The sequence below is a fragment of the Gracilinanus agilis genome, chromosome 1 (genome assembly GCF_016433145.1).
Source record: "Gracilinanus agilis isolate LMUSP501 chromosome 1, AgileGrace, whole genome shotgun sequence".
In the NCBI taxonomy this organism is placed as follows: Eukaryota; Metazoa; Chordata; class Mammalia; order Didelphimorphia; family Didelphidae; genus Gracilinanus; species Gracilinanus agilis.
The window spans coordinates 733,686,358-733,697,813 of record NC_058130.1 but is presented as its reverse complement, the minus strand read 5'-3'; the positions used below and the strand labels follow the sequence as shown (position 1 = coordinate 733,697,813).

The following is an 11,456-nucleotide window of genomic DNA, read 5'->3' as shown; positions in this document are numbered from 1 at the left end:
CTTAGAACAGAGAATGTCAGAGCTGGGAGGGAGCTTAGAACAGAGAATGTCAGAGCTGGGAGGGAGCTTAGAACAGAGAATGTCAGGGCTGGGAGGGTCCTTAGAACAGAGAATGTCAGGGCTGGGAGGGTCCTTAGAACACAGGGTATGGGAATTGGACATGACCTTGGAACACAGAACTTTAGATTGGAAATTAACAGATTGTTTATTCAACCTCATTTTACAGATGCAGAAACCAAGGCCCAGAGGGAAGTAACTTGCTCAAGGCCACACATAAGTTCAGGATCAACATTATTTCCCCAAGCTTAAGTTTTTCTCTTACTGGACCTCTCCTCCTCCCCTTTGCATCCCAGGAAATGATTCGAGGACGGAAGAAAGGATGCGTCCAGGTCCTGCTCGTCCTGGGCTTAGCTGTTGGGACCTTATTTCTCCTCTTCCATAAGGATTTCTCGGAGTCCTTCTTGACCCATTGGGAAGTCTGGACCTCCCCTGAGCCCCAGCAGCAAAGTGTTCTAGAGCCCCAGCTCCTAAAGGTGTCTGAACGTCCCCTGGTACCCTGCTTTACCAATACCTCTATGATCAGTGTGTCTGGCTTCTCGTCTCAGCCCAAGCATATCCAGGACTTCCTCCTTTACAAACACTGCAGAGATTTCCGCATCCTTCAGAGCCCTCCCCCAAATAAGTGCACACAGCAGTCCCCCGGGACTTCGGCCCCAGTCTTCCTCCTCCTGGCTATCAAGTCATCACCTAAGAACTACGAGAGGCGGGAAATCCTTCGTCAGACATGGGGAGAGGAGCGGGAGGTCCGTGGAGCCGCTATTCGCCGCCTCTTCTTGGTAGGCACCGATTCGGATGTCCTGGAGGCTCAAAAAGTGAATCAGCTCCTGGCTATGGAGGCCCAGACCTATGGTGATATTCTCCAGTGGGATTTCCGGGACTCGTTTTTCAATCTGACCCTGAAGCAGGTGAGAGTCACACCCAGGCATGGGACATGACAAGGTACCTCACTCCTTTCTGGTTCCAAACTCCACCCCCTACCCCTGCCCAACTTTTAGAAGTTGGAAGCAGCCTTGAAACCCGTCCCATGGTGTGAAGTCTTTCTCCAGCTTCTCCCCGACACCCCCAATTAGCATCAGTCTTCTCCAGCTCCTCTTCTTAGCAGTGTGGTGAAGGAGGGGAAGAACCCGGGACTGGACGTCATCCGGGGGCCTCCATCGCCGTCCTCCTTCCGCCCGTCTACAATTTGCTCCTGGGTGATCTCGGGCAAGGACTGTCCGTCTGGTCTTTAGTGTCCCCTCTGAAATAAAGAACGGGACCAGGGCAGTATTGCTCCCGTTGGGTTTCACTGGTTGGTATACTACCAGCAGAGCTTTGGTGAGTCTTGATCCTGGAGAGACCTTTCTAAAATGTTAAATACCAAATTCATAGAATCATGAGATCTTAGAGTGTCAGAGCCAACAGAGACCCTCGATCCCAGGGCGTCAGAGCCAATGGAGACCTTTGAGTCCAGGGTGTCAAAGCCGGCAGGGAATCTCGAGCCCAGGGTTTCCGAGCTTGAGGGACATCAGGATGTAAGCTGTCAGAATTAGGGTCCAGTAGATCAGCGCCAATTTCTTTAAGAGGTCTTTCCCAGGGTCCCCTCCCTCCAAATTCACCTGGTATTTATTTTCCACTTCTCCTAGATTTACTTTTTTATTTGTGAACATTCCCAACTTGTTAAGGAATTTAAGGAAAATGCCTCCTGGACCACAGAGAGCTTCAGAGACACTAGACAGGTGAACGCGGTGCCCCTGGGAAGGTTCAGCATCTTATCTCTTGCTCTCCTTCCTCTCTGCCAGGTGCTGTTTCTGGAGTGGCAGGCTGTCCACTGCCCCAACGCCCTCTTCATCTTCAATGGAGATGACGATGTCTTTGCCCACACAGACAACATGGTGGTGTATCTGCAGGGTCACAACCCGGACAATCACCTGTTTTCCGGCTATGTCATCAGCCACGTGGGACCCATCCGTGTACCATGGAGCAAGTACTACGTATCGGAGCTGGTGGTGAAGGAAAATAGGTACCCCCCTTATTGTGCAGGTGGCGGGTTCCTGATGTCTCGATTCACGACCGGGGCCATCCGGCGTGCCTCCCGGTTAATACCCCTCATCCCCATCGACGATGTCTATATGGGCATGTGTCTGGAGCACGAAGGGCTGGCACCAACCAGCCATTCGGGCATTAGGATGGTGGGTGTCCGTTCACCATCATCCCGCTTAGGGTCCTTCGACCCCTGCTTTTACAAGGAACTGCTCTTGGTCCATCGTTTCTTGCCCTATGAGATGCTTCTCATGTGGAAAGCCCTCAAGAAGCCAGGACCAAAATGTGGTAAATTAGCACTGCTTTACCCATGGAACTGAGGGACTGGCCCACAGGTCCGGTGGAATCAGGCTGGGAGAGAGGACCCTGGAGGGCCTGACAGAGCATGTGATACTTGGAAGAACAGAAGCCAGAACTCATAGCTTCTAACTGACACTAGCTATGTGACTTTAGCCAAATCATTTCCCCTCATATGAACATTACCTTCTTCCTTTGTAAAGTAGGGAGAACACCGAACACTACCTACCTCACAGGGTTGTTGTGAGGAACACATCTTGTGAGCTTTATTGGGGGGGAGGGAAGGGGGACACTGAGTAGTCTCTGCAGCACCCCCAACAGGAATGAATCTTGGGTGAATTCCTTCTCTATGTTCTACCTCGATTTTCTCAATCTGTGATATGGGCAGGAGTCCCTGCTCTTTTTTTAGTTCTTTAGGCTGCTGTGAGGATCAGATGAGATGACAGCTGGAACCAGGGCACAAGGCCACCGTTTGAGGAAGAGCAGAAGAGGCTAAGATTACCAACCTGAAGGAGGGAAGTGGTTTGCTGCATGCTCTATCCAAGGAAGGAAGGAGGAAAGGAAGGAGGGAGGGAGGGAGGGAGGGAGGGAGGAAGAAAGGAAGGAAAGAAAGGAAGGAAGGAAGGCAGGAAGGAAGAAAGGAAGAAAGGAAGAAAGGAAGGAAGGAAGGAAGGAAACAAAAAACAAACAAACAAGCATTTATTAAGCATATACTATGTACCAGGCACTTTACCTTTAAGCCCTTTACAAATATTATCTCATGTGATCCTCTGAAGAACTTTGGGAAGTAAATGCTATCATCCTCATTTTACAATCAAGGAAACTGAGGCAGGTAGTAGTTAAGTGACTTATCCAGGGTCATGCAGCTAGTGTCTGAGGCTAGATTTGAAGCCCGGGCTTCCTGACTGTAGGTCCAGCACTCTATCCATTGTGCCACCTATGTCTCCCAAAAGGCTGCATGTAGTTGCTCTCTTTAGAGATGAGATCAGGAATAATCTCTGTGTCTTACCAGTGAAGGCTGAGAGGCCGGGGGAAGAGTAGAAATGCACAGGGCAAGCTCTGCAGGGCCTGTGGTTTCTTCCCCCATAATAAAGGGAGACATGTTTTTGTTTGTTTGTTTTCTCTGCAATCTGTTCTGGAATCAAGAGTGGAGACAGATGTGAGCCGCCTCTTTCCTCTCTTCCCCAACCTGACTCTCTAGGAAGTCTTAACTCTGTCCTTGTTTCCATATCTCCAAAATGGGGATAACAATAGTTCCAATCTCCAGGAGTTGTTACGAAGATAATATGAGATGATATTTTATTTTATTTTTTTAATGAGATGATATTTTTAAAGGGTCTGGCCCATTGTAGACACTTAATAAATTCCCGTTCCTTCCTTCATTGGATCTCCCATGGCCCAGCTCTCCTCATCTGTAAAAAGTGTTAGATTCCCCACCTCCTAAAGTCAATCAACAAACATTTATTCAACATTACTAAATGCTAAACATGGTGCTAAGTGTGGGAGTTACAAAGAGAGAAGGAAAAAAAAGCAGTTCCTGCCCTCGTGGAGTTCACAGTCTAATAAATAGTTAGGTACCTAGAAGAGAAATAGAATGGATAAAAGGTAACATAGGTCAGGGAGGTACTAGCAAGGGGGAAAGAAGGGAGGGGGGCCAAGAACAACCTCTGACAGAAGGTAGGATTTGAGCTCACTCTTAAAAGAAGCCAGGGATGGAGGTCCTGGGTTCATATCTGGCCTCAGACACTTCCTAGCTGTGTGACCTTGGCCAAGTCACTTAATGTCCATGGCCAAGCCTTCACCGCTCTCCTGCCTTAGAACCGGGACCTAGCAGCCATTCAAAGACAGAAGGGAAGCTTGCTTTAATAAATAAATAAATAAACAAACGAATAAATGAATGAATGAATGAATGAAGCCATAGGATCTAAGAGGTGGACATGAGAAGGGGAGGCATTCCAGGCAGGGCGAATGCACAGGGATGGAGGACGGAGGATCATTTTCAAGAAAGAAACCCAGAGTGAATAGAGAGGGATAAAGCGTAAGAATAATGGGAAAGGAAAGTCCTTCGGACTTGGGACTTGGTTTTTAAGCCAAGATTAGCTGCTGGCCCTGCACAGGAAATGGGTTGAAACAGTGAATTCTGGAGTGAGAAGTTCTGCCTGGAAAGGCCTGGTTTTATCAGCAACCACTTTCCCTGCCCTTGGATGAGTCATGTGTCAATGATTAATCTGAGGAAAAGGTGCCAAGATGTAAATGGAGGCTGGGGGGGGGGGGGGAGTGCTTTCCACTGAAAGCTACCGAAGTCTTGGGGCTTGGGCGCTGGGATGGGGCAGACACAGTGCCAGGGCCTCCATGTCCACGCCTTCCCCATCGAAATGATTGTGGAAAGCTCCGTGCCTGGGTCTCTCCCCATCCACCATCTCTGAAGGCGACCCAGAACCCATTTCCTTGGAGGTTCCAAGGGAAGCTATTTAAGATGTAATGAAACGACTTTGTAATTACGCTCCCGTTGGACCCCTGTCGAGTCTCCAATGGAGGGAAAGGGATGTGAGTTCTTTCTTCATTAAAAAAAAAATGTTTTTTGAGATAACTACCAGGGATGAATATGTGTATATATATTTTTAAACCCTTAACTTCTGTCTTAGAATAGATGCTAAGTATGGATGGTGAGGGCTAGGTAACTGGGGTTAAGTGACTTGCCCAGGGTCACACAGATTGAAAGGGAATGAGTAAGTGTATTTTTTTTTTTAACCCTTAACTTCTGTCTTAGAGTAGATACTAAGTATGGATGGTGGGGGCTAGGTAACTGGGGTTAAGTGACTTGCCCAGGGTCACACAGATTGAAAGTATCTAAGGTCAGATTTGAACCCAAGTCTTCTTGCCTCTAGACTCTGGCACTCTAGCTATACCTAGCTGCCCTGGGGGAGTCTGGGGTTGGGGTAGAGGATGAACATCTTAAGATGACAGGATTGAGAGCTAGATGTGCCATCCAGCCCATTTGACCAGTGAAAAGGAGCTATAGAAAAGAGGATTTTTTTTTTCCCCATCTGCAAACTGGGGCTAATCCCGCCACCCCAAGCTTGATCCGAAGAAACCCATTTTAAAGGTTCTTGTCCTTGGACTCCAGCGGGGAACAGCCACCCCGTGCCGCTCGCCAGGGGTGCTCTTGGCCAGGGTCTGCCCCCCATCCCCCCGACACACCACAGACACACAGAGCCCTCTGCCAGTTTCTCGGGTCTTTTTACTGGGGCAATCACCAAGGGCCGAGTGCGGGACTTGGAAGTCAGATCATTGGAGTTGGGGGTCAGCAGAGCCAACGACCTCTTGGTTTTCTTTCTCTCCTCCAGAAACTACGGGCTTTCTAGTAAAGCCTCCTGGGATGGCGCCTGTGTGAGGCCAGCCTTTGGTGCCGGGGCCCCTGAGGCTGGGGACATTCCTGAGACCAGGCTCGAGCCAGGCTCTTGGTCCTCTTGACCTTCTAGGGAGTGCTTGGAGGAGTCAGTGGGCCTCTCTGGGCCCGTTTCCCTCTTGGGGCTAATGGGGGCAGAAGGCCAGCAGGTCTTGTTTGGTGCAGCCATTGATACAGCAGTGTTGGGCCGGGCTGGGGGCTCTTCGCCAACGTGGAGCCCTCCGGATGCCCGAGGGAGGCTCCGGTTCCCCCGCGCCTGCGGCCGGCCCCCCGTCCAGGTTCTCGTCCATGCTGGCATCTGGTGCCAGGTCCCGGAATGGTCTGTTCTGCAGCCACTGAAGTATTTCTTCTGCAGGAGGGGGACAAAGGTGGGGAGAAGGCACCGGACAACACCAGCCCCGTGTCCTCCGCTACCTCCCAGGTCCCCTTCGGTGCCCCCCTCATCTCCCCCCACCCCCCAGAAGCACACGAACACCTCCGATACCTTAACCTCTCTGTGTGACAGAGCAGAAAAGAACATTCGTTCTGGAATCAAATCCTGCCCTTGACACTACTTTTATGAGCTTGGACAAATCAGTGAGTCCATTTGGGGGCCTCAGTTTTCTCTATAAAATGAGAGGGTTGGAATGGGTGACACTAGGGTCCCTCTAAACTCTTATTGTCGATAATAATAATAATCAGGTTTGCAAAAGGCATTGGGAATATCTCCTTGGGTCCTTGAAGGGAGATGTCCATATTATTATTCCCATTTTACAGATAAGAAAAATGAAATAAACAAGCTGGGTGACTTTCTCTGTACTCAGACTCCAGCCACCTGCCAAGCTCTCCAGCCCATCCCCCAACACACCATGGCTATTAAAGGTCTGTGGCCATATCTGAACTCTGGTCTCCCCTCGCCCCCCTCTCCCCCAGCCTCTGTCTACTTCCTCATTGGATTAAATGGGCCCAATAAAGCCTGGAATACCTCCTATACAGAGCCGTTGATGAGATTCTAAAGAGAAAATGGACAGAAACGCTTGAGAATACTAAGTCGATTTCTTAGTGTTGGATTCTTTTCCTCCCTCCACGCTGCTGCTTGTCTCGAGTCTCCCCACTTAGCATCACTGTGTGGTTTTTTGTTTTTAATTTTAAAATGAATATTTATTTTAGTCCCAATCACAGGTAAAATTAGTCTTCTGAATTTTGAGCTCCAAATGATCTTCCCCTCCCTGAGATAGCAGACGCTTGGACGCGGGTTATCCTTGTGCAGTCACGGCATCGCTGATTTGGGGGCTTTGGGAGTTATTGAATCTCAGACCTGCTGCCACTTGGGTAACTTTAGGCACATTGTTTCCCTTTTTTAAAGCCTCCGTTTCCCAAGGAGTTGGACTTTTCCGGGCATTCTTATTTTGGGGTTCACAGACCCGGGGGCCCCAGGGAGAAGGGACGGAGATACGAGGGGCTTCCCACCCTTGCCCTGACCCAAGGACTTACGGTCACCGCCGGTGTCCTGCTGTCCCTCCGGGAGGATCCATCGGGGGCTGCCACAGACCTGGACGAGGGCCCGGATGAAGCGGTGGGCGCAGAGTTTCTGGGGTTCCTCCCTCCAGCAGCCCCCAGCTGGCACGAGCAGGAGCAGGAGCAGGGGCAGCAGGTGGGACATGGCCTGGGCACAGGGTCCGAAGAGGGTGCTGATGGGTCTCTTTGCTAATGAGCCTGCAGGAGGGGAGCCCTCTGTTCTTATAGTCCTCCCCCAGGCTCCCTTGGGCCCCTTCCTCCTCCTCCTCCAACACCCCCCTGCAGCTGCAGGCTCCCTGGGGGCATTTCTCCAGTTCTGATTGGAGTCCCTGCCTGGGAAGGAGGAACAGGGAGCACCGTAGGGGCCAAGGAGAAGGCCAGTGTGGCTGTCGGGCTGGAGAGGCCCAAGAGAAGGGAGATACAGAATGTGGCAGAGATTCTGGAGGAGAAACCAGAAGGCCACGGGGAGGGGGAGGCTGGAGCGGAGCCCGAGATGCGTCCGTGTGACAAGAGACAGAGGGGTCCTCAGGATGTCTGAATGCCCCCAACACGTGCTCACCCAGCCCCTGCCTGAAGCTCTCCAGGGGTGAGGAACCCACCACCTGCCTTGGTGGCACAGCCCACTTTTTCAGTTTTAAACATCCATCTAGTGGTGTAAGGGATGGAGTCTGGAAGATCTGAGTTCAAATCCAGCCTCAGATACTTCCTAGTTGGATGACCTTAGGCAAGTCACTTCACTCTACCTCAGTTTCTTCATCTATAAAATGAGCTGCAAAGGGAAATGGCAAACCACTGTAACATCTCTGCCAAGCAAACCCCAAATGGGGCCACGAAGAGTCAGACATGACCGAACAGCAAAAATATTCATATTCTAATTTAATTAATTAAATAAAAATTTTCAAATAAAAAATAGGTCTTGATCAATGACACATATAAATCCCAGTGGAATTGCTCGTTGGCTACTGGAGAGGGGTGTGAGGAGGGGAGGGAAAGAACAAGAATCTTGTAGCTATGGAAAAATATTCTAAATTAATTAAATTTTTCTAACAAAAACATTCAGAAGTTTTGAGTTTGGATATTGTTTGTTTAGGGGTTGTTTTTGCTGAGATCAACCCAAAATTTGCCTTTGCAGCTTCTACCCCCAGCTCCGGGTTCTACCCTGGTACCAAGCAGAACAAGCCAGACTCCACTTCCAGCTGTTCTGCAAGGAGACAACAAGCATTTCTTAATGCTATTGGCCAGGTCCTTACTATGCCTGAAGATACAAATACAAACAAAAAGAAAGGGTCTCTGCCTTCAAGGCGCTTATGTTCCAGAGGCAGCAAGGTGGCGCAGAGTATCAGGAAGACCTGAGTTCAAATCTGGTCTCAAATATTTTTAGTAGCTGGGTGACCCTGGCCAAGTCACTTAACCCCCATTGCCTAGCCCTTACTGTTCTTCTGCCTTGGAACCAATACTTAGCATTGATCCTCAGAGAAGATAGGGGGTTAAAAATAAATTAATAAGGGGCAGGACTGGGGTTCTATACTCAGACCTGAGTATTTTAGGAAGACCAATTGGACAGCTAAGGAGAGGATGGAATGGGGGCTGGATCTGGAGCTGGGAAGACTTGAGTGAGAATCTGACCTCAGACACTTGCTAGCTAAATGACCCTTGGCAAGTCACTTAAGTCGGTGCCTGCCTCAGTTTCTCCATCTGTAAGATGAGGCACCTACCTCATAGAATTATTGTGAGAATCAAACAAGATATTTGTAACGCACATTGCCAACCTTGAAGTGCTATGTAAATGCTGGTTATTATTATTATTATCATCATCATTATTATTATTACCGTTATTAAGGATGGGATGGGAAGACATTTAAGGCAGGGAGACCAACCAACAGGTTCTGGCAGTTGCCCAGGTGTGAGATGATGAGGCGATGATGCTTCAGGGGGAGACAGTGTCAAAGGAGAGAAGGGAGTGTCTGTGATGAGATAATACCAAAGTGGACACAACAGGACTTGCCCATTGGTTGGATGGGAGCCAAGAGGAAGTGAAGAGTCCAAGGTAACCCCTGGCTTGTCTCCCTGGGGACATCAGATCCACAAATAACTATAGTGGAAGGAAAATTGAGGAAGGATCCATCATAGCTGAGGAGATCAGGGCAGGCTTCCCAATGGAGGAGCCACTTAGCTACCTGACCTGAGAATCTGAGCATCAAGGTGAGGAGAGAGGGAGCCGCCCATGCACAAGTAGGTGGTGGTGGGGGGGGGGGGGAGAGAATGCAAAAGCAGGGGGTCAGGAGATGGTCTTTGCACTTTGGAGACCAGCTAGTGGTCCAGCTCATCTAGAATGCCGTTTGGTCTCTTAGATTTTAGCGAAGGAATTGACTAAGGTGAAATGAAGACCAGCTGGTGCAAGCATCCTTCGGGCACCAGCTAAGAGTTCCTACTTAGGATCCATGTCTTAACCTGGGAAGGAAAAGAGGACCCTCGGGTGGGTCATGGTGCCAGTCACTTTAGGGTTTGGGGAGGGAATAATCTCACATAGACAAAGGGCAAGAAATATACAAAGGCCCCTAAAAAGAGTGGCCTTCAGACAGACTGGAGATTGTGAAGGGAAGTGCTTTTAAAGCCCTTTCTTTCTGTCCTATTAACAATTATAAGATAGAAAGACAAGGGTTAGGCAGTTAGGGTTAAGTGACTTGCCCAGGGTCACACAGAGAGGAAGTATCTGAGGTCAAATTTGAACACAGGACCTCCCCTCTCTAAGCCTGGTTCTCAGTCCACTTAAGCCACCTAGCTGCCTCCCTAATAAACCTTTTATAAACTGATGCAAAATCATGGAATAAAACTATAGATTTAGAGTTCAAAGGGACCTCAGAGGTCATTTAGTCGAACCCCTTCATTTTATAGGTGCAAAAACTGAGACCCAGAGTGATTAAGTGTCTTGTTCAGGATCACACAGATGTGAAGTATCGGAATTTAAAACCTAGTACTTCCATGCCCGAGCCAGTGCCCCTTCTACTATACCCAAAGTGGTATCAAATAAATAGAACCAGGAAAAGGTTTTATGTGATGACTTTAACAAGGTAAATGTAAAGAGCAAAACAAAAGTAAAACTACATTCCATATAATTATATGTATAAGCTTGCCCCCCCCCNTTCCTTTCTTTCTCCCTTACCTTCTGACTTAGAATCAATAATAAGTATCACATCCAAGGCAGAAGAGTGGTAAGGTCTAGGCAACTGGGGTTAGTTAAGTGACTTGCCCAGGGTCACAGAGCCAGGAAGTATCTGAGAAAAGATTTGAACTCAGGACCTTCTGTGTCCAGGCCTGACTATCTACTGAACAACCCAGGTACCCGACTTGTCCACTTTCTTTCTGGAGGTGGGGTACTAGGGATGTGGAACACTGAATGTGTCATCAAACCCGGGCAATGTGCTGCTTAATTTTGCTGAAACAGGGGGCAGCTGGGTGGCTCAGTGGATTGAAAGCCAGGTCTAGAGATGGGAAGTCCTAGGTTCAAATCTGACCTCAGACACTTCCCGGCTGTGTGACCCTGGGCAAGTCACTTAACCCCTATTGCCTAGCCTTTACCACTCTTCTGCCATTGATTGTAAGATGGAAGGGAAGGGTTAAAATTTTTTTTTTTTTTTTTTTTTTTTTGCTGGAACACTTTTCCCCCTCTCTTTTTGATTTTTCTCATAATAATGTTCCCCTTTGGGGATGGATATACTTGGAAATAAAGGTGATATTGTAAGAAGAAATTACTCAAGTAGCTTTTAATCACTTCTAAGGATTCTTCTATAATTGCCTGATAAGCTGTAACTATGTGATTTAAAGAGGATAGGATAGGAATAGGAATCAAAGCCTCTGCCATGATGAAAGCGCCTATACACTTCCCGTTACCTTGTCACACGCTCCAGTGGTTCTGACACGAGGAGGCGGAGCCCCTAGCCTGGCAGTGTCCTAACCAAGCGACAGGAGAAAGGAAAGGAGAACAGGGGGGAGCCCTGGTCATAACCCCTGTTACTGACATCCATCCATAAAGAATAATCATCAGCCTGTTCCGGTCCCCCTGATCTGAACAAGTTCTGAACACCTGACCCTGTTCATAATCCCTGTTGAGTCATCGCCCAGACTTTATATTGTTTGCATCTTGGAAACTGGACATCTCAAGCCACGCAGACTG

General features: G+C 48.8%; 2 protein-coding genes across 2 annotated transcripts; one reads left to right on the top strand and one right to left on the bottom strand.

Annotated features, from left to right (window-relative positions):
* Window positions 1–356: 356 nt before the first annotated feature.
* On the top strand, window positions 357–2,399 carry B3GNT3 (UDP-GlcNAc:betaGal beta-1,3-N-acetylglucosaminyltransferase 3). Its single transcript, XM_044658658.1, has 2 exons — window positions 357–965; window positions 1,839–2,399. Exons 1-2 carry the CDS (start codon window positions 357–359, stop codon window positions 2,397–2,399), a joined length of 1,170 nt encoding a protein of 389 aa, XP_044514593.1.
* Window positions 2,400–5,910: 3,511 nt separating this feature from the next.
* Window positions 5,911–7,427, bottom strand: INSL3 (insulin like 3). Its single transcript, XM_044658657.1, has 2 exons — window positions 7,259–7,427; window positions 5,911–6,134 (listed from the first exon to the last, which is right to left on the bottom strand). Exons 1-2 carry the CDS (start codon window positions 7,425–7,427, stop codon window positions 5,911–5,913), a joined length of 393 nt encoding a protein of 130 aa, XP_044514592.1.
* Between the last annotated feature and the right edge of the window lie 4,029 nt (window positions 7,428–11,456).